The following is a 23,053-nucleotide window of genomic DNA, read 5'->3' on the forward strand; positions in this document are numbered from 1 at the left end:
GGCCTCTGAGATTAACATAATTTGGCCTAATACATAATTTGGCCTAATACGAGGAAGACGGTGAACTTCAAAAGAAAATGAAAAATAGCCCACCGCTGGGCACAGTTGGATAGGGTGGGATTCTTCACTGATTCGGTGGCCTTTGCCATGGAAACTCACTGAGCATCCTTGGGCCAGTCCTCCTTTCTCAGCCTTCCTCACAGGATAAAGTGGAGGAGAGGAGAAGGAAGGCCGGGTACAAATCAAGTAAATACATAAATCTGCAGAACAAAGAATTGTATGTGTGTTTGTGTGTGTGTGTGTGTGTATAGGGGGGGGGGGGGTCTTGGCTGTGATTTTATCATTACGCCTGGCAGGGCTTTTTTTTGTAGCAGGATCTCCTTTGCATATTAGGCCACATGCTCCTGATGTAGCCAATCATCCAAGAGCTTACAGGGCTCTTCGTACAGGGCCTACTGTAAGCTCCAGCAGAATTGGCTACATCAGGGGGCGTGGCCTAAAATGCAGAGTTGCTCCTGCTAGAATGCCATCCCTGGGCCACACACCCCTGATGTAGCCAATACTTCGAGAGCTTAGAGGGCTCTTCGTACAGGGCCTACTGTAAGCTCCAGGAGGATTGGCTACATTAGGGGTGTGTGGCCTAACATGCAGAGTTGCTCCTGCTAGAATTCCATTCCTGGGCCACACGCCCCTGATGTAGCCAATCCTCCAAGAGCTTAGAGGACTCTTAGTGCAGGGCCTACTGTAAGCTCCAGGAGGATTGGCTACATCAGGGGGGCGTGGCCTAAAATGCAGAGTTGCTCCTGCTAGAATTCCATCCCTGGGCCACACGCCCCTGATGTAGCCAATCCCCTAAGAGCTTACAGGGCTCTTCGTACAGGGCCTACTGTAAGCTCCAGCAGGATTGGCTATGTCAGGGGGGCGTGGCCTAAAATGCAGAGTTGCTCCTGCTAGAATTCCATCCCTGGGCCACACGCCCCTGATGTAGCCAATCCCCTAAGAGCTTACAGGGCTCTTCGTACAGGGCCTACTGTAAGCTCCAGCAGGATTGGCTACATCAGGGGTGTGTGGCCTAATATGCAAAGGAGTTCCTGCTGCACAAAAAGCCCTTGCCTGGACCTAGTCACGGCACTGTGGCTGGTGTCGTTTATTGCACTGACCAGATCTAAATGCACATGTCTCTGGTGCCACCCCCCTTTCTTAGGAAAGCCTGTTGCAACACTGGTGTGCTTGCTGTTTATCACCTCATCTCTACCCTCCTTATTTCAGAAAAGGCATCTGGGGTCTCCGCTGAGAACTGGGTTTTGTCCATTCTATAGAGGCTGCAATGGAAATCATCAGGGGTCCCTCTGTGCACGTAGCTATGTAAGCACTGTTCTTTTAACAGGTCCTCATGCTGATGTTGCCACTGAAGGAGTCTTGATCTAGACATCTGCTTAGGTACCAAATACACAAGATGCCCTAGAGGAACGTGTTTTGCAGAATTAGTGAAATTTAGGGCTCTTCTCGGGTTACCTTGAGAGAGTCGTCTCTGACAAAAATGCTTTTTTCTTTCTCCGGCGGGGGAGGCTCTGGGGAAACTTCTGCTTTACTTTTGGCTCCTTTGAGAAGTGAAGAAAGAATAAAGGAGATTGAAAAACAGGCAACAGAAAGTGAAGCCTGGGTCGGCAAAAGGATTTTACATTGCCAGACTTCAGGAAGTATGATCCAAGTGGGCAGCTGTGTTGGTCTAAAGCAGTAGAACGGATTTTGAGTCCAGGGCAATGCTCCCTCTAAGCTGTGGAGTCTTGTCAGCAAAAATTCTACTTTGTGAGCTACTGGCATTAAAGTTGAGAGCTGCTGCATGAATGAGTGTGCTCTGGGGCCGAGGCAAAAACATGTAAGCCAGAGGCTAAAAAACTGTGACCTGGCTCACACTAACTCAGCTTAGAGAGAAACCTGGTTCAGGGTCACCTTTAAAACCATAAAAAGTTTATTCAAGGTACCTTGAATAAACTTTTGTTGGTCTTACAGGTGACCCTGGGCTCAAAATCTGTTTTTCAGGAAGTATGGATAGACTACTAATATTCTTGCACTCATGCCAAACAACCTATCGAAAGCTTGCATCTTCCTATCCCTTAATTCACTTCCTTATCACGAAGCATATTTCTTAGAACCGTTTCTGGAATTATGCCTGGCATCGATTAACACATTGCATTATTTTCTCTCCTGTTTTGTTACCTTTTGCCTTCTGTTTTCTGCCTTTTAAAACTTCATTTCTGATTTACCCTTCATAATAAAAACCTTTCCCTTTTTTGAAGATTAGATTGTGCCTGGGGGTTAACACGCTGTCTACCTAATACAAAGCCCAGTGTAGACACGCTTTCAAGGTTCTACCTATAGTTGCCAACTCCACCTTGAGAAATTCCAAGACATTTGGGGGCATTTCCTATGGAAAACAGAGGTTGGGGAGGGTAGGGAGCTTAGATGGGAAGTGATGTCACAGAGTCCATCCTGCAAAGCTACTACTTCCTCTACAGCAAATGACTTCTGTTGTCTGGAGATCACTTCTAATTCCAGGATGATGATGATGATGATATTGGACTTATACCCCACCCTCCACTCCGAATCTCAGTGTCTCAGAGCGGCTCACAATCTCCTTTCCCTTCCTCCCCCACAACAGACACCCTGTGAGGTGGATGTGGCTGAGAGGACTCTCACTGCAGCTGCCCTTTCAAGGACAACTCCTGCGATAGCTATGGCTGACCCAAGGCCATTCCAGCAGCTGCAAGTGGAGGAGTAGGGAATCAAACCCGGTTCTCTCAGATAAGAGAGCTATGGCTGACCCAAGGCCATTCCAGCAGCTGCAAGTGGAGGAGTGGGGAATCAAACCCGGTTCTCCCAGATAAGAGACCTATGGCTGACCCAAGGCCATTCCAGCAGCTGCAAGTGGAGGAGTGGGGAATCAAACCCGGTTCTCCCAGATAAGAGAGCTATGGCTGACCCAAGGCCATTCCAGCAGCTGCAAGTGGAGGAGTGGGGAATCAAATCCGGTTCTCCCAGATAAGACAGCTATGGCTGACCCAAGGCCATCCCAGCAGCTGTAAGAGGAGAAGTGGGGAATCAAACCCGGTTCTCCCAGATAAGAGTCTGCACACTTAACCACCACACCAAACTGGCCACTAGAGGTTCTCTGATTTTTAAAGACTCAAACAGGCTCTAATATCCGTGTGACAGAACTGTGTGACATTAATATTGGGATATTTGGTTAATATAGCAGTTTGCCCAGTCACAGAAGCGTAGGGTTGCCAGATCCTCATCGGCGGGGGGAGGGGGGGTGAGGCAATTCCTGGCCACCAGTCAGCTGGCCGGTGCGGGGAAATCCCACCCCCAACTGGCCCTAAAGGTGATGTGACAATGTCAACAGGAAGTGACAGCATTATCACTGACGTCGTGCTAGTTTGGGGGCAAAACTCTACGGTAAAATCAGCTACAAACTGCAGAGTTTTGCCCAAAACCTGGAGTGTCATCTCCCCTCCAAAAGATGTGATAATGTCACTTCCATGCTGGCTGCAAGATAGGACCTGGCAGGCCTGTAGAAGCACGATACTGAGTGCAGTAAATGAATCTTCCAAGAAGTACATTGCAAAATAGGTAAACTCACATTTATTTAAACAGATCCCAGTTCACATTCAGGTTGCAGTGGAAAAAAGAGAAAAGGAGCCTAACCTACAGCGTACTTTCCCGATCACAAATGGTCAGCTTGTCTGGCATCAAGTGTATGGGGGTATGAGGGCACTGTATCTAAAAGAAAGACACACAGAGACATGTGTCTCCATGGAAGGCCATGTGAAGAAAGAGGGAGAAGGGGTCAGAGGGCAGAGAGGAATTCTATCCAAGGAGATAACACTTATATTCCTCTACAGTGATGTAGCACACACATCCCCCACACACTTTGCAGGTATGCTGCGTCACACACTCCAACAGTTAAAAGATTCGGTCAAAGAGAGACAATCTTTCTGTGAATGCAGGGATTAGGGCTTGGAAAGCACACTACTAGCGCATTCACATTACACTAGACGATGCGTTTTAACATCCGGATTTTTTGCTATTCTTACACAGTAAAAATCCGGATGTAAAACGGATTAGGTAGCGTTGTGTGAATGCACCCTACATGTTCCCAGAAGGCTTCTACAAAAATCTCGGGGGTTTTTGTTGTTGTTGTTAGTGTGACAGCTGATGTCAGGCAAAGTGCCCCTGCTAGTAACAACTGCGCCGGTCCAACCCAACTTCTTCCTTTGAGATTACAAGTACGGTGTTTGTCTTGAGGGGAAAATGTTCTCTCCTCCACACTGCTTCCTGGAGTGCATCTCACAGAACTGTGCTATACGATGATACACGATGAGAACAGAAATAAGCAAGGGGCCTACCTTTGCTTTTCTTGGAAGCGGCAGAACCTTTCCTTCCGGGTGGCGGAGACTTGACTTCAACTGGAGGTTTTTCTGCCAACTCTTTAGCCAACCTAAGGGCTTCCAGCTCCTTCGCCAATTTTTCTTCCTGGTATTTGACTTCTTCTTGAAGCATCCACTTGCGAATAGAGTCAGCTACTAATTCCAAATAATTCCTGGGGGGGGGGGGGAGGGGAGGGAATTAAGTTTTCCCTGTCATCAAGAATGACACTCCACGCAGACATAGTAAACTTTTTGTTATCATTCTATGACTTACATTTTTTGTTATAATTCCACCCCCCCTTATCGATGCTATGAAGTACATTTCCAGTGTGATAGGTATTCAGACAGCATCTGCGCAGATCTATCTGAGTGGTCCGTTTGTGCTCCACCTTCTGTGCAAGGAGTTCAGAGCAGCAGCGCATATCGCTCTCCCGATACAATAGATCATTCTCCCGATACGAGAACTTGCGGCGACAATGAAATCGCTGAGTGGTCGAGCAAGCACTTCTTCGCTCAGTTTTATCGAGTGTCCACGAGTTCTCGTATTGTGAGGAAGGGAGAAAAGGACTTCTCGACTTTCTCCGTCCCATGCATCATCTTGTAAACCTCTATCATGTCACCCTGCAGTCGACGTTGCTCCAAGCTAAAGAGCCCCGAGCGTTTCAACCTTTCTTCATAGGGGAAGTGTTCCCACCCTTGAATCATTCTCGTTGCCCTTTTCTGCATTTTCCCAAAGCTATAATATCCTTTTGGAGGTGCGGGGACCAGGATTGTATTCAGTACTCCAAATGAGGCTGCATCATCAGTCAATACAGGGGCGTGATGATAGGGGCTGATTTGTTTTCAATTCAATCACATCGCCGGACAGGGACCCACCACCGGTAAGGTCTTCTGTCCGGCAACGTTCCCTCTAAGCCGCAGAGTCTTGTGAGCAAAAAATTCTACTTTGTGAGCTACTGGCATTAAAGTTGCGAGCTGCTGCATCAACTAGTGTGCTCTGGGGTCATCCTTCCTGAGCTGAGACAAAAACGTGTGAGCTGGAGGCTAAAGATCTGAGAGCTAGCGTGAGCTTAGAGGGAACACTGCTGTCCGGCAACCCTAGGCTTGTCACTGTCGGAAATAGGTTGCTAGATGAGACAGTGACCTGGTCTTATCCAGCAGGGCTCCCCTTAAAGTATGTCATTACCCATACCCACCTTCTTGAATTGTTCAGAAACTGTCATAACCAGATATGGTAACTGAACTCGATCTGCCTTTTTTCATCTTCGGTAAGCGCGGCAGCTGGCCCCTTACCTGGAGCGCAACGACTTAGCGACAGTAATCCATGCTACGGTCACCTCAAGAATAGATCACTGTAATGCTCTCTACATGGGGCTACCCTTGACACTAACCCGGAGACTACAGCTAGTGCAGAACGCTGCGGCACGGCTGCTAATGGGGCTGTCGCGACGGGAGCACAATCAGCCAATGCTGAGAGAGCTGCACTGGTTGCCTGTTGTATTCTGAGTTCGCTTCAAGGTGTTGGTATTAACCTTTAAAGCCCTCTATGGTCAGGGACCTGCATTTCTACGGGACCGCCTTTCCCCATATATCCCCCAGAGAGCACTGCGATCAGGGACCAAAAATCTGTTGTCCGCCCCTGGCCCAAGAGAAGCCAAGCTATGTGTAACGAGATCCAGGGCTTTTTCGGTGGCAGCGCCAGAACTTTGGAACACCCTCCCAGAAGCTATAAGGGCCCTGCGGGATTTATCTGTGTTCCGCAGGGCCTGTAAGACCGAACTGTTTAAACAGGCTTTTGTGGTCTAACTGAAAAAGGGCTGCCACCGGACACCGGTGGGTCTGATCATAGTTAAGAAGTCAATACCGCCTATACTGGATTGAAATAGCGCTATAGAATGGTTTTAAAGTTGATATGTAAATTATGGTTTTATATGTTTTATCGGATTAATTGTTTTATAATGTTGTAAGCCGCCCTGAGTCCGCTTGCGGAGAGGGCGGGATATAAATGAAAAGTAATAAATAAATAAATAAATAAAGTCTTCCAGATACCATATGTTGCTATTGAAATAGGTGTAGCACCAGAGCTTATGCCCTTTGTCGCCCTCTGGGACTCGCGCAGCCACCGGCAGGGTCTGAGGCAAGCGCCAAGAAGCTGGCAGTGGCACTGCCCCTTTGCTTTCCTCTGCCACGTTTGGCCAAGCGCAACCTCCGCTGTGCACCAGTCAGCACACCGACATCTTCACAAGTCAATCATCATTCATTTCCATTGTCATGAGCCCTGACAAGGGGGAGCTGGAAGGCTTAACAGACCTGGAAGAGTTGCCAACCAGCTCTTCAGCTGAACAACCAGCAGCTGGCCCATCAATCATTCTCCCCACATTCCAGGCACCAGTGCCAGTTGTTGACAATCAATCTCCTCCAAGCGCTCCCCCTCCCATCTCAAGAGTTCGAAGCAGGCTCCGGAAAGAACTTTCAGAGCGAAGACATGAGGCACGCCGAGGTTTCAGATCTCTCGGCCCTGAGTTCTAGCAGAGTCGCTGCCACCCAGGGAGCAGGCTGATTGAGGCTCCCATATAACTCCCACCCAGGACCTGGTAACCTCATGGAAGCAACAAGTCGATTCTCTGGCTTGCATCCATGCTCCTTCCTGATTCCAGATCCTGACCTGCTTGAATTCCTGGGCACCCTGACCCTTTGGCTTTTGGACACTGACTTCTGATTCCAGTTTGCGATTTTGCTTTGGTGACTTGGCCCCTGCTTGACTTCCTGGACTTTGACCTTGGACTGGCTTTGGACTCCCGCCTGCCTGTACCTTGAGAACATGACACCCATCCCCTTAATCATGGGGTATGTTTCGCTTCTCCAAGGTCCCACAGCATTTGGAGGCACTCGCGGAGAAACCTTTTACCTGAAACCAACGTCGGAGTACAACGCCACCTGCCAGGTCTCCTGAAATTGAAGACGGCGGTTCATGGGATTATGGAGGACTAACAGCAAGGAGTTATCTTGAGTGTGGTAATAAGAGTCGATGCACCGGTAATTCTGGGTCGCGTTGTGAAGGACCTGAACACGAGACAGGAAAATGAAAAGGATCATAACCCAGCTGTTGCTAAGGGCACGGTTACAGAGGTGATGCCAATACTGGTAGCACTGCTACTATGATGACGACATATGACAGGGTGTGACTTCTGGTGGGGGCTCACATGACTCAGTGTTGTAGGGGGTTTTTCTTGGCCAAAGAATGCCTTCTACACTGAAAACTAGCATGTCGGGTTGCAGGGGTGTACCTTAGTCAGCTCCCCCAGTAGTATGCTTTTTTTGTAGAAAAAGCCCAGCGAAAACTCATTTGCATATTAAGCCACCCCCTGCATATTAAGCCACACCCCTGACATCACCATTGTTTCTCACGGGGCTTTTAAAAAGAAAAAATCCCAGCAGGAACTCGTTTGCATCTCAGGTCACACGCCCCCGACATTACCATCGTTTTTTGCCAGGCTTTTAAAAAGAAAAGGCCCGGCAGGAACTCGTTTGCATATTAGGTCACACCCCCTGACAGCAAGCCAGCTGGAACTGTGTTCCTGTGCGTTCCTGCTCAAAAATATCCCCTGCTGGTTTCCTATGTGGATGCCCCTCCCCCCCACCACGGAGGAGCGTTCAATCACAGGGAGAGCCTTCTCACAGAAGGTCAGACCAGAGCCAATGGGTTGGAATTAAATCAGAAGACTTTCTGGATAAGCATTAGGAAGAACTTCCTGACAGCCGGTGCAGTTCCTCAGTAGAACAGGCTTCCTCGGGAGCGGGGTGGGCTCTCCTTCCTTGGAGGTTTTTCAACAGAGACTGGATGGGCATCTGACAGCAATGCTGAGTCTGTGAATTAGGCAGTTCATGAGAAGGAGGGCAGGAAGGGTTGCATCAGGGCTTAGCTGTGGCCCTTTCTTACATGCCCAGGGAAATGCTGATCGCCACTTTGGAGTCAGGCAGCAATTGCTCCCCCAGGCCAGTTTTGTCAGGGATCCCAGAGGTTTTTTGCCAGTTTGGTATAGTGGTTTAGTGTGCGGACTCTTGTCTGGGAGAACTGGGCTTGATTCCCCACTCCTCCACTTGCAGCTGCTGGAATGGCCTTGGGTCAGCTGTAGCTATTGCAGGGGTTGTCCTTGAAAGGGCAGCTTCTGGGAGAGCCCTCTCAGCCCCACCCTCCTCACAGGGTGTCTGTTGTGGGGGGAGAAGAGATAGGAGATCGTAAGCCACTCTGAGTCTCTGATTCGGAGAGAAAGGCGGGGTATAAATCTGCAATTCTTCTTCATCTTCTGGGCATGGAGCAGGGGGACAACAGGGATGTGGGAGGGGGGAGGGGATTGGATTGGATTAAATGACCCTGGAGGTCTCTTCCAACTCTATGGTTCTATCTCCAATGTGAAACAGTCCAGTCCTGAGAGCACCTGAGAACTTGGCAAGCTGCTCATTTGCTTCCAGCTGCCTTGCTCCCCTGTAGCCAGGCTGCTTGGTGGGCCTGAAAGAGCTTCTGCTTTTCTGCCTGTCAAGCCACTTGGCTTCCTTCACTTTCCTTTCTTCAGCAAAGCCTTTTCTGAAAACTACCCCACCAAGATCAGCCAGCATAAGGACACATTATATATATATATATATATATATATATATATATATATATATATATATATATATATATATATATATGGCTCTTTTTCTAGCAGGAGCAACTCTGCATTTTAGGCCACGCCCCCCTGATGTAGCCAATCCTCCTGGAGCTTACAGTAGGCCCTGTACGAAGAGCCCTCTAAGCTCTTGGAGGATTGGCTACATCAGGGGTGTGTGGCCCAGGGATGGAATTCCAGCAGGAGCAACTCTGCATTTTAGGCCACGCCCCCCTGATGTAGCCAATCCTCCTGGAGCTTACAGTAGGCCCTGCACTAAGAGTCCTCTAAGCTCTTGGAGGATTGGCTACATCAGGGGATCGTGGCCTAATATGCAGAGGAGCTCCTGCTTGAAAAAGAGCTCTCTCTCTCTATATATATATATACACACACACACTGTATATATACACTGTGTGTGTATATATATATATATATATATATACACACACACACACTGTATATATACACTGTGTGTGTGTATGTGTATATATATATATATATATATATATATATATATATATATATATATATATATATATATATATATATATATATATATATATATATATATATATATATATATATATATATATATATATATATATATATATATATATATATATATATATATATATATATATATATATATATAAAAGGTAAAGGTAGTCCCCTGTGCAAGTAGCAGTCATTTTTGAGTCTGGGGTGACGTTGCTTTCACAACGTTTTCACAGCAGACTTTTTACGGGGTGGTTTGCCATTGCCTTCCCCAGTCATCTACACTTTCCCCCCAGCAAGCTGGGTCCTCATTTGACCGACCTCGGAAGGATGGAAGGCTGAGTCGACCTGGAGCCGGCTACCTGAACCAGCTTTTGCTGGGATCGAACTCTGGTCGTGAGCAGAGGGCTCTGACTGCAGCACTGCAACTTTACTACTCTGCGCCACAGGGCTCTTATATATATAACACGGTAACATATATATAACATATATATAACACAGTAAAAAAAAACAACTTAGCTAAGTGCTAAGTTTTAGTAAGACAAGGCCATTAATAAAAAGGATTGAAGCGTCGGCTTCCTTATCAGCTGACAAAAATGGAACGCAGCTATGGGAATCTGTCCATCCTTTCTCAAAAGGAAACCTTTGGATTTGTTCTTGGGCCTTAAAGAGCTACGCCCTCTTCTTTTTAGAAGATGTTTGGCTTGCTCACTCGTGTAAAACGAGAACAACTTTCTACTATGGCAGGTGTGCCCTGCTTTCTATGAGGAAAAAAAAGAGTGGAAGGAAAGCAAAATTGAAAGAGACAAGTGGCTGCCTACATCCAGGGGTGAAATTCTAGCAGGAGTTCCTTTGCATATTAGGCCACGCCCCCCTGATGTAGCCAATCCTCCTGGAGCTGACAGTAGGCCCTGGAAGCTCCAGGAGGATTGGCTACATCAGGGGTGTATGGCCCAGGGATGGAATTCTAGCAGGAGCCCCCTGATGTAGCCAATCCTCCTGGAGCTTACAAAAAAAGAGCCTTGTAAGCACTTGGAGGGTTGGCTACATCAGGGGTGTGCGGCCTAATATGCAAAGGAGTTCCTGCTAGAATTCCACCCCTGCCTTCATCCCTTCCATTGAAGAGCAGCTATGTCTGCATCCAAGATGGACAGAAGAGGGAGCCCCCTCACCTGTTTTGGTGACTAGGAGACAATTCAGATTCAGTACCGTACATTCATTAATTTAGCTAATGGTTTTGGGGCATCCTCTTGTAAGGGCAGATCAGAACCAGCGACACACCTGACGTGTTTTAATGTTTGACTTGAGCCAAAGCCCAGTTTCAGAAAGAAACAGCTCAAAAGCACCTGGAAAAGGATATGCGGTTCAAAATGTTCGGCGAAACTCCAGTCGTTCAAACACCGCTGTTGGGTCTTCCGTATGTCTTCTAATTCTACCTCTGGAATTCCCTTGTGAGACACCCAAACGGGGAAAACCAGGTTAGCATCGCGCCTAACAAACATTTTAAGCAGAAAGAAGGCCACGGACCAGAACCAAAGAAACTTTTCTGGCCTGAGAAGCACAATGGGGGGTGGCGGAATCAAGTCCCATCAAATGACTTCCGGTGACCCCGGAAGGTTTTCAAACCAAGAGATGTTCAGAGGTGGCTCACCATTGCCTGCCTCTGCGTAACAGCCCCTAATCCAGTTGTATGCAACACAGTTCTACAGACACTGTCCTCCTATCGGACACAAGACATATTTCACTCCCATGTAAGCTTCTTACCTTGTTTCCATGGGAACCAGACAAAATGCTCTCACAACCATCCATGACACTTCCGGTATCACCTGGAAATGGTACATAAAAATACACAGTGAGCTTTCAGAGGTTTTTGAAGCCTGTTACCTTGCGACTTTAGCCTGGAGAGGAGGCAGCTGAGAGGTGATATGATCACCATCTTCAAATACTTGAAGAGCTGTCATATAGAGGATGGTTTGGAATTGTTTTCTGTGGCCCCAGAAGGTAGGACCAGAACCAATGGGTTGAAATTAAACCAGAAGAGTTTCCGGCTCAACATTAGGAAGAACTTCTTGATCGTTAGAATGGTTCCTCAGTGGGACAGGCTTCCTTGGGAGGTGGTGGGCTCTCCTTCCTTGGAGGTTTTTAAACAGAGGCTAGATGGCCATCTGACAGTGATGAAGATCCTGTAAATTTAGGGGGAGTTGTATGTGAGTTTCCTGCATTGTGCAAGGGGTTGGACTAGATGGCCCTGGAGGTCTCTTCCAACTCTAGGATTCTATGGTTCTATGACTTGACTGGTCCTCGCTATGTAAATGCCAGCAGCACAGTCTCCATCCTGCCTCACCTCAAGAGTCGTCTCCATGTGCCTGAGAGGACTGCGTTGCCCCTTCCTCTGGGCGCTCTTCTTTTTGTGGAATGTCCTGTAGAGACTTCCATACAGAAAGGAGAGCCAGTCGCGTGCAGTGGTTAAAGTGTTGATCTGGGGAACCTCGGTTCGAATCCCTACTCTGTTGCGGAAGCTCGCTGGGCGACCCTGGGCCAGTCACAAACTCTCGGCCTAATCCTACCTCCCAGGGTTGCTGCGAGGAGAAAACGGAGGAGAGGAGAATGACGCGAGACGCTTTGGGTCCCCACTGGGGAGGGCAGGCTATAAATGAAGTAACTAAATGAATAGTTTACAGAGAAGTTCACAGAGAAGCTATTGAGATTTACAAACACCAGCACAATTTTAACAGAAAGGAAGAAGGCATTTTCACCCACCAATCTTGGTACCCAGCTCTGCAAAACACCCTACAGACTATAAATTGCAGAAAGTCTAAGAACAACCAGCAAATTCCACAGAACAATCAGCACAGTCAACAACCATCTTCCTTATCTTCACACCCCTTCCAACCCTCCCAGCAATTAACACAGAACAATGGTCACATTCAACAGCCAGTTTCCTTATCACCACCCTTCCAGGAAGCCCCACCAAACAATGGGCACATCCACAAACCGATTGCCCTTTCATCACACCCCCTCCAGCCTAGAAACAGCAGCTCTCCAGCAGCCCTGGCCCCACTCAACGCACAGCAGCCAAGAAGGTCAGAGCGCCTGCTCCGGCTGCAACGCCACTGAGGATGTTCTCCGCAGCTGAGAACGAAACGTCTGGAAGGAAAACTTTCTCCAGTAGAACACGGCACTTGAGCCCGAAAGGTTCTACAAACCCTAATGATGTTGCCAGCCGTGAAAACCTGAAATCTTTGAATGGTTCACACTTTGCGCTTTCTGTGAAGGTGGACAGACTTTTTTTTTTTTTTTACCAGACAAAACTAGACAGGCGGCTCGAGGGCACTGTGGGCACCCCTGGCCTTAGATGAATAAAACTGCATTCTGAGTCCAGGGGCACCTTGAAGACCAACAAAAGTTTATGCAAGGTACGAGCTTTCGTGTGCGCCCACACTTCTTTAGATACGTGGAAGCTCATGCCTTGAATAAACCTTGGTTGGCCTTAAACAGGAGCGGCCCTAGGGCACTGTGAGCCCTCGGTGACCCCTCCACCGCCCCCCCACTCCCTGTCTTCGCAGCTGCTCTCACTGCCGCCCCTGCGCGGGCAAAGGCAGAGGGTGGGGAGGGCACGCGTTGTGGCACCATTGCTCCAGCTTCCGGAAGCTGGAGCAACGTGGTGACACAAGTGCCTTCCCGCTCTTTACCTTTGCACATGCAGGGCCTGGGGAAGGTATCGGGGTGGGGCAGGCTCTAACTGAATTTCTGGGCTCCCAGGGGCCTCTCCTTCAGGACGTGAGAACGTAAGAGAAGCCATGTTGGATCAGGCCAATGGCCCATCCAGTCCAACGCTCTGTGTCACACAGTGGCCCAAAAAAGAAAGGAGGTTCACAAGTGAGGCTAGAAGCCCTTCCACTTTGCCCCCCCACCCAAGCACCAAGAATACAGAGCATCACTGCCCCAGACAGTTCCAATGATATGCTGTGGCTAATAGCCACTGATGGACCTCTGCTCCATATTTTGATCCAAACCCCTCTTGAAGCTGGTTTTGCTTGTAGCCGCCACCACCTCTTGTGGCAGTGAATTCCACGTTAATCATCTTTTGGATGAAGAAGTACTTCCTTTTATCTGTTCTAACCCGACTGCTCAGCAATTTCATTGAATGCCCACGAGTTCTTGTATTGTGAGAAAGGGAGAAAAGTACTTCTTTCTCTACTTTCTCCATCCCATGAATAATCTTGTAGACCTCTATCATGTCACCCCGCAGTCGACATTTCTCCATGCTAAAGAGCCCCAAGCGTTTTAACCTTTCTTCATAGGGAAAGTGTTCCAAACCTTTAATCATTCTAGTTGCCCTTTTCTACACTTTTTCCAATGCTATACCATCCTTTTTGAGGTGCAGTGAACAGAATTGTACACAGTATTCCAAATGAGACCGCACCATCGATTTATACAGGGGCATGATGATATTGGCTGATTTGTTTTAAATTCCCTTCCTAATAATTCCCAGCATGGCGTTGGCCTTTTTTATTGCAATCGCAAACTGTCTCAACATTTTCAGTGAGTTATCTACCATGACCCCAAGATCTCTCTCTTGGTCAGTCTCTGCCAATTCACACCCCATCAACTTGTATTTGTAGCTGGGATTTTTGGCCCCAATGTGCATTACTTTGCGCTTGGCCACAATGAACCTCATCTGCCAAGTTGACTCCCACTCACCCAGTCTCAACAGATCCCTTTGGAGTGCCTCACAATCCTCTCTGGTTCTCACCATCCTGAAGAATTTAGTGTCATCTGCAAACGTAGCCACTTCACTGCTTACTCTCAACTCCAAATCATTTATGAACAAGTAAAAGAGAATGGATCCAGTACTGAGCCCTGCGGCACCCCACTGCTAACCGTCTTCCACTGTGAAAATTGCCCATTTATACTCACTCTGTGTTTCCTATTTATTAGCCAGTTTTTGATCCACAACAGGACTTGTCCTTTTACTCCATGACTCTCGAGCTTACTAAGGAGCCTTTGATGAGGAACTTTATCAAAAGCTTTTTGGATGTCAAGGTAAACAACATCTATTGGGTCCCTTTTGTCCACATGTTTGTTCACCCCCTCAAAGAACTGTAACTGGTTGGTGAGGCAAGATCTTCCCTTACAGAACCCATGCTGAGTATTCCTCAATAACTTGTGTTCATCAATGTGCCTACCCATTCTGTCCTTGATAATGGTTTCTACCAACTTTTCCGGTATTGAAGTCAGACTGACTGGCCTGTAATTTTCCGGATCTCATCTGGAACCCTTTTTAAAGATGGGGGTGACATTTGCTACCTTCCAGTCCTCAGGAATGGAGGCAGATTTCAATGAAAGATTACATATTTTTGTCAGGAGATCCACAAGTTCACCTTTGAGTTCTTTCAGAACTCTTGGAAGTATGCCATCTGGACCTGGTGACTTATTAGTTTTTAATTTGTCTATCAGTTGTAGGACCTCTTCTCTTGTCACCTCAATCTGACTCAGGTCTTTCAACACCCCTTCCAAAATTAGCGGTTCTGGAGTGGCAAACACTTTTCATCTTCCACAGTGAAGACTGAGGCAAAAAATGCATTCAGCTTCTCAGCCATTTCCCTATCTTCCTTCAGTAATCCTTTTACCCCTTGGTCATCCAAGGGCCCCACTGCCTCCCTGGCTGGTTTCCTGCTTCTAATATATTTGATGAAATTTTTATTGTTGGTCTTTTATTGTTGTTGCAATATGCTCCTCATGGTCCCTTTTTGCCTGCCTGATCACAGTCTTGCATTTGTTTTGCCACAGCCTGTGTTCCCTTTTATTAATCTCATTTGGACTAGCTTTCCACCGCTTAAAGGAATCCTTCTTATCTTTTACAGCTTCTGTAACTTTGTTTGTTAACCATGCAGGCCTTTTCTTATACCTATTTGTGCCTTTTCTAACTTGCGGTATATATTTTATCTGAGCTTGAATCGCTCAGATATGAATTGCTGAGATATGAATCGCTCTGGAGGCAGAAACGGGAGGGAGGCCCAACCCTGCGCCCTCCCCTGGCCTGTGTCCTAGGCAGCCACCTAGGCCTGCCTAGTGAACGGGCCGGCCTTGGTCTTAAAGGTGCCACTGGACTCAACATTTGTTCTGCTATGCGTGTTTTGCCCTTTAATTTCTCCTTTAATAAAAGGGCTTTCTGTTTGAAAGTTCTCTTAAAGGGGAAAAGTCCTGGTACACATTGGTGGAGATCCCAATTACCCGCCTCTCACTCTGCCTCCTTAAGCTAATTTCCCCAATTAAACAGGATACTGACTCTTTGAGTAACGCTGCCACCCAAACTGCAGACATGCTCCTTACTCCACCATCCTGCTTTCAGCTCTTCTTTGTGCTCAACCCCCTAGCCTCACAATCCTTGCTGAACCAACACACCTGCCTCTGCCGCCTCTTCTTGGCAACACTACCCAGCTTTTTGCCCTCTGAGCTTTTTCAAAATCCCTCGTGCCTGGGCATGCAAAGCCATGGCTTTTTTGTTGCAGGAACTCCTTTGTATATTAGGCCACGCCCCCCTGATGCAGCCAGTCCTCCAGGAGCTGACAATAGGCCCCGTAAGAAGAGCCCTGTAAGCTCGTGGGAGGATTGGCTGTATCAGGAGGGGGGGGGGTGCGGCCTAATATGCAAAGGAGCTCCTGCTCCCAAAAAAAGCCCTGTGCAAAGCCATATCAGAGGTTCTGCCCCTTCTCACAGCTGAGGTTCTCCCAGCGGGAGGGTGAAAACACCATTCACCACTTCAGACAGGAATAAAGGGTAACAATGGGTGGGTTTGGCACTGGAAGACGCATCAGTTTGCCAAAGCATGGCGATTCTTTTGTCTTGCGCCTTTCCAGTCCTTATTTCAGGATGTATCAAACTTGCACGAGTAACTCAACAAAATGGGTTGGATCTTCGGGATCCGTTCTGCTAGCGGCAACACTCTCCTCCCGTGCAAGGAACCTCGATGAACCCGTTGCATCCGGGCTCCCTGTGCTGGAGGGAGATGCCACTGCTAACGGAACGGATTCCTGGGATCCAGCTCAGTCTTTTCATGCTTTTTTACAAGAGCCTGCCGAAGTACAATTGATCGTTACAATGAATTTTGGCACTACTGGGCCAGCTGAATGTTGTTTAAAAAACAGAAATGGTCCCGAGAAGAACTATTTCGTATGGAAACGGTTTCCATAACTGGACCGGCCTGCCGTTGGACTATTTGGACTCTCTGCAAGGAAATATATGAGACTTTGGCATTCTTGCACTATTTGGACGGTGACTGCAACGAGCAACTGACATGGCTTACCTTTTGTATTCTTTCTATTATTATGCTTTACTGTGATAGATGGTGAGGTTCGCTGTTATGTTTGAAGAAGAAGAAGAAGATATTGGATTTATATCCCGCCCTCCACTCCGAAGAGTCTCAGAGCGGCTCACAATCTCCTTTACCTTCCTCCCCCACAACAGTCACCCTGTGAGGTGGGTGGGGCTGGAGAGGGCTCTCACAGCAGCTGCCCTTTCAAGGACAGAGTCTCAGAATGGCCTACAATCTCCTTTCCCTTCCTCCCCTGCAACAGACACCCTGTGAGGTGGGTGGGGCTGGAGAGGGCTCTCACAGCAGCTGCCCTTTCAAGGACAGAGTCTCAGAATGGCCTACAATCTCCTTTCCCTTCCTCCCCCACAACAGACACCCTGTGAGGTGGGTGGGGCTGGAGAGGGCTCTCACAGCAGCTGCCCTTTCAAGGACAGAGTCTCAGAATGGCCTACAATCTCCTTTCCCTTCCTCCCCTGCAACAGACACCCTGTGAGGTGGGTGGGGCTGGAGAGGGCTCTCACAGCAGCTGCCCTTTCAAGGACAGAGTCTCAGAATGGCCTACAATCTCCTTTCCCTTCCTCCCCCACAACAGACACCCTGTGAGGTGGGTGGGGCTGGAGAGGGCTCTCACAGCAGCTGCCCTTTCAAGGACAGAGTCTCAGAATGGCCTACAATCTCCTTTCCCTTCCTCCCCTGCAACAGACACCCTGTGAGGTGGGTGGGGCTGGAGAGGGCTCTCACAGCAGCTGCCCTTTCAAGGACAGAGTCTCAGAGCAGCTCACAATCTCCTTTACCTTCCTCCCCCACAACAGACACCCTGTGAGGTGGGTGGGGCTGGAGAGGGCTCTCACAGCAGCTGCCCTTTCAAGGACAACCTCTGCCAGAGCTATGGCTGACCCAAGGCCATGCTAGCAGGTGCAAGTGGAGGAGTGGGGAATCAAACCCGGTTCTCCCAGATAAGAGTCCGCACACTTAACCACTACACCAAACCGGCTCTCCGACACCAAACCGGCTCTCCGAATTTGGGAATTAAGTTATATTTAAATACATTTCTATTGAATTGATAGCACATGGAGAGTTGGTTGTGTATTTCTGCGAAGTATTTCGGTGGCTTCTGTCTGTGTTATTGTTGGAGTTGTGACCCTCTATTTTATGTATTACGTTGATGAGAGATTTTAAATTCGGTGCATTTAATTAAATGTTTTATTTATCGTTACTGCAATGTTTTAATGTTGTAAGCCGCCCTGAGCCTGCCTAGCGGGATAGGGCGGGGCATAAATCACAAATTAATTTACAATTAAATTACGGTAAGTACAACTGAAAGCACATCACCTGATTTGCTCCGTTCACTCCTCATCGACATTCGCCTGCTGCTGCGGCTGCTGCCCTGCTCTCTCAGTTGCTTAGCAAACCTCACAGGATTATCCCACGGGATGTAAGGCACCTCGAAATCTCCGCCGAGCATTTTGCCGGAACCTTCCAGCTGCCCAGTGTCATCGACTCCTGTCAGCCTCAGACTTTCGAAAGTGAATATTTTAAAAGCTCGCTCTACTTCGGTCCAGTTCAGCTGCTCTGCAGGAAAATCGAGGCACCGAGAGAAAACTGTCCTTATTTAACGTATCTTCCTCGTATTAATCTGTGGCGCTCTTGCCAAGACTACGACTGAGATGGTTTTCATCACACCTCATTTTGGTCAGGAGCTCACAGGAGTGCAGCTTCGGAACCTCTAAATTTTATTGTGCCCTTTCTTTCTTATCCCCTCCCCCACCCCCAAATACTTGCTTCTGGGCTCCATTGTTCAAACCCCCTGTGAGAATTTTGCTGAACTCTAAGATTTGACAAACTTTTTAATATTTTTCCCCACCAAAACAAAAAAGGAAAATAATCAAAACGTGTAAAACAGACAGATGAAAATCTTCATCATTCCACTGTGGCAATGTGTACAGTATAGCCAGGAGATCCTAAGATACTCTGGAAGCCAGATGTTCTAGTTCTTTTAGCATTATGCACCACTAGATGGCGAGCTACAGCTGTTTTGTTAAAGGCAAGAGACGTTTCAGAGTTGGTTTGCTATTTCCTGCCTCTGTGTATTGACCTTGGTGTTCCTTGGAGGTTGTCCTTCCAAATATTAGCCAGGGCCGACCCTGCTTAGCTTCTGAGATTTATTTATTTCTATCGCACCCTCCCCGCCGAAGCAGAGATCTGACGAGATCGGGCTAGTCCAGGTTATCCAAGTCAAGGCACCTTGTAAGGTACTAAAGAGGGAGGCAGGGGGAGGGGGGCTTTCCCAAGGCCATCCAGTGACTTCGTAACGGAGACAACATTTGAACAGGGCACTCCCCCCCTCCCAGTCCTGACCATTTTCCAGCATTTATACAAAAGGGCGGTACAGAAACAAACAAGTCAACACTAGTCCAGAGAAAGGTGCAACTGTGATGGAGGGGGGAGGGTGGCTCAGTGGCAGAGCATTTGCTTTGTAAGCAGAAGGTCCCAGGTTCAATCCCCGGCACCTCCAACTCAAAAGGGTCCAGGCAAATAGGTGTGGAAAACCTCAGCTTGAGACCCTGGAGAGCCGCTGCCAGTCTGAGTAGACAAGACTGACTTTGATGGACCAAAGGTCTGATTCAGTAGAAGGCAGCGTCATATCTTCATATGCTAGCCTGGGCCATCCAGTTAAGAACATAAGAACATGCTGGATCACGCCAATGGTCCATCCAGTCCAACACTCTGTGTCACACAGTGGCCAAAAAAACCCCAAGTGCCATCAAGAGATCCACCAGTGAGGCCAGAAGCCCTTCCATTGTGCCCCCCTCCCCAAGCACCAAGAATACAGAGCATCACTTGCCCCAGACAGAGAGTTCCAACAATACCCTGTGGCGAATAGCCACTGATGGACCTCTGCTCCATATGCTTATCCATTTCCCGCTTGAAGCTGTCTGTGCTTGCAGCTAACACCACCTCCTGTGGCAGTGAATTCCACATGTTAATCACCCTTTGGGTGAAGAAGTACTTCCTTTTATCTGTTCTAACCTGACTGCTCAGCAATATCAAGTTACAATCTCAAGCTCTCATAAGAACGGTCTTGAAACTTTTAGGAAATTGCGCTCAGCAGGGCTCATTTTGCAGCAGGCGCTCCTTTGCATATTAAGCCACACACCCCTGATGCAACCAATCCTCCAAGAGCTTACAGTAGGCCGTCCTTGTACTAAGAGCCCTGTAAGCTCTTGGAGAATTGGCTATATCAGGGATGTGTGGCCTAATATGCAAAGGAGCCCCTGCAACAAAATGAGCCCTGGCGCTCAGTGAATGCCAATAAGACAATAATGTTACCATTGGTACAATAGTGCATCAGCTCGTGAAGCCTGGCTAGGCGCTTGGTATTGCTCTCAGGGGACGGGAGAGGAAATTTAAGGAGGTCGAAGAGAGGCAGCTTGCTCATCATTTCACGTTCAATCTCGGCTAGGTCTAAACCATCCGGTGCCTGAAATCGATAAACAAAACGTCGGATCAAAAATTTCAGTAGTGATACTACCAAAGTAATAGTTACAGTTATTTATGACCTAGGTAGACTACTATAACACATCTACATATAGCTACCGTTGAATGTTCGTTGGCAGAAATATAGGTGGTGGAGCTCATTAGCATAACTCACAAGCATACACCCTCCCCCCCCATCAGCCAAAAGCAACCCGACGCAAGAAAGGAGAGCCCCGTGTGAGCGAGGCCTGCTTGGGCTGGCTAGAGATCCAGCCAGTCCAAGCAGTCCTTGCTCACCCGGGGCTCTCCTTGCCCCACCCCCACCCAGTCAAAAGGCCAGCAAGCCTTTTTAATTTAAAATTTAAAATTAATTTTTTTAAAATTTAAATTTAAAGCAAAATTAGATAAGCGCCCACTGTAAAACACAGACATTGGAGAGGGCACTGGGATCTCCCAGGTCAGACAGAGACTCTGATACTCTCCCTGTTCTCCACTGGGCAAGGAAATGAGAAATCTACCACCAGATCCTACAATGCCTTACACCAGAAAGCTGGCCTTCGTGTGGATTTTTAACCAGACTGAACATGATTATAATCCTTGCAAGATCCTGGCAAACCCACAGGCCATTTTTCCTACACCTCTTCCCATTTTCTCTCAGTGTCTATAGATTTAATAGTTCTAGACATAATGCTGCGGATAAAACAGCGGTTAGAGTGATTGACGAGAATTGGGGAAACTCCCGGTTCGAATCCCCGCTCTGCCACAGAATATTGCTGGGTGACCTTGGGCCAATCACACATTCTTAGCCCCGCCCACCTGTCGTGAGGATACAATGGAGGAGGGCAGAAAGCTGTGAATCCCCGTTGAGAAGAAACGAGCGGCAGAGGGAGTAAATAAGTCTGTTAAGGAAAATTTTTTTTAAAACCATCTGGCTACGCTGTACCTTTAAGAAGTGCAACTTCTGAGACAGCACATCATGATAATTCAGGATCACGGGGCCTTTGTGAGACGTTGCCTTTTCTTGACTTTCGGGATAGAAGGAGCTGTACAAATCCTGCCAAAAACACACATGCCTGTGTGTACATTTCCGACAATGCAAATGTGTTCACCGGTATCACCAGGGCTTTTTTTTTTTTTAGAAAAAGCCCAGCGGGAACTTATTTGGATATTAGGCCACACCCCCTGACACTGCCATTGTTTCACACAGGGCTTTTTTTTGTAGAAAAGCCCAGCAGGGACTCGTTTGCATATTAGGCCACACCCCCTGACACCGCCATTGTTTCACACAGGGCATTTTTGTGGGAAAGCCCAGCAGGGACTCATTTGCATATTAGGCCATGCCCCCTGACATCGCCATTGTTTCACACAGGGCTTTTTTGTAGAAAAGCCCAGCAGGGACTCATTTGCATATTAGGCCACACCCCTTGACACCACCATTGTTTCACACAGGGCATTTTTTGTGGAAAAGCCCAGCAGGGACTCATTTGCATATTAGGCCAAACCCCTTGACACCGCCATTGTTTCACACAGGGCATTTTTGTGGAAATGCCCAGCAGGGACTCATTTGCATATTAGGCCACACCCCTTGACACCGCCATTGTTTCACGCAGGGCGTTTTTGTGGGAAAGCCCAGCAGGGACTCATTTGCATATTAGGCCACACCCCCTGACACCACCATTTGTTTCACGCAGGGCATTTTTGTGGAAAAGCCCAGCAGGGACTCATTTGTATATTAGGCCACACCCTGACACCGCCATTGTTTCACGCAGGGCATTTTTTGTAGCAAAGCCCAGCAGGGACTCATTTGCATATTAGGCCACTCACACCCCTGACACCAAGCCAGCCGGAGCTGCGTTCCTGTGTGTTCCAGCTCAAAAAAAGCCCTGAGGATTACTAGAAAATGCAAACCTTCTTTTCACAGTCAGAAAGGGCGAGGGAAGGCAAGATTGAAACAATGTGCTTGGCGATGGAGTGGTGCAGCCCATCTTCACGCGGCTCCGGAACGACCAAACTGGGGGGAGTCAGGTTTTCTTCTGATGCGACAACCTAGCACAAAACATGTAAAAATAAAATAAGGGTAGACTGCCACTGTATAATAAAAAAGTAGAGACGTCACCCTGCCAACAAAAGCCCGTATAGTCAAAGCGACGGTATTCCTAGTGGTAACGTATGGCTGTGAGAGCTGGACCATAAGGAAGGCCGAGCGCAGAAGAACAGATGGTTTTGAGCTGTGGTGCTGGAGAAGAATCTTGAGAGTCCCTTGGACTGCAAGAAGATCCAACCAGTCAGTCCTAAGGGAAATCAACCTAGACTGGAAAGTCTATGCTGAAGCTGAAGCTCAAATACTATGGCCACCAAATGAGAAAGGAGCACTCTCTAGAGAAGATCCCGATGCTGGGAAAGACAGAAGGCAAAAGAAGAAGGGGATGGCAAAAGAGGAGATGGCTGGACAGTATTACTGATGTAACAAACATGAATTTGAGCAGACTTTGGAGGATGGTGGAAGACAGGAGGGCCTGGCATGACTTGGCCCGTGGGGTCACAAAGAGTTGGACTCGACTGTGTGACTGAACAACAACAGCAAAGGTGCAAGCACCGAGTCATTACCGACCTATGGGGCAACGTGACATTATGCCAAGTTTTCTTGGCAAACTTTTTACAGGGTGGCTTGCCTTCCCCAGTCA

The 23,053-nt window shown here is 47.9% G+C and overlaps 2 protein-coding genes and 1 non-coding gene across 3 annotated transcripts in view; 2 read left to right on the plus strand and 1 right to left on the minus strand.

The window, feature by feature from the left end:
* Positions 1-23,053, plus strand: part of WDR3 (WD repeat domain 3) — a 418,951-nt gene that overhangs the window by 163,846 nt on the left and 232,052 nt on the right. The gene's annotated exons all lie outside the window — the stretch shown is intronic.
* The window catches only part of SPAG17 (sperm associated antigen 17), a 154,037-nt gene that overhangs the window by 88,463 nt on the left and 42,521 nt on the right, over positions 1-23,053 (minus strand). The window contains exons 11-20 of the mRNA XM_060236319.1: positions 22,278-22,415; positions 21,313-21,423; positions 20,223-20,373; positions 18,225-18,464; positions 11,339-11,400; positions 10,921-11,022; positions 7,339-7,493; positions 4,410-4,603; positions 3,807-3,812; positions 1,516-1,598 (exon numbers count right to left, since the gene is read on the minus strand). Coding sequence (XP_060092302.1) covers positions 1,516-1,598; positions 3,807-3,812; positions 4,410-4,603; positions 7,339-7,493; positions 10,921-11,022; positions 11,339-11,400; positions 18,225-18,464; positions 20,223-20,373; positions 21,313-21,423; positions 22,278-22,415 — 1,242 coding nt within the window. The remainder of the gene's footprint in view (positions 1-1,515; positions 1,599-3,806; positions 3,813-4,409; positions 4,604-7,338; positions 7,494-10,920; positions 11,023-11,338; positions 11,401-18,224; positions 18,465-20,222; positions 20,374-21,312; positions 21,424-22,277; positions 22,416-23,053) is intronic.
* On the plus strand, positions 19,336-19,407 carry TRNAT-UGU (transfer RNA threonine (anticodon UGU)). Its single transcript has one exon. It is a non-coding gene; the product is annotated as a tRNA-Thr (tRNA).

The sequence above is a fragment of the Heteronotia binoei genome, chromosome 4 (assembly GCF_032191835.1).
Source record: "Heteronotia binoei isolate CCM8104 ecotype False Entrance Well chromosome 4, APGP_CSIRO_Hbin_v1, whole genome shotgun sequence".
NCBI lineage: Eukaryota > Metazoa > Chordata > Lepidosauria > Squamata > Gekkonidae > Heteronotia > Heteronotia binoei.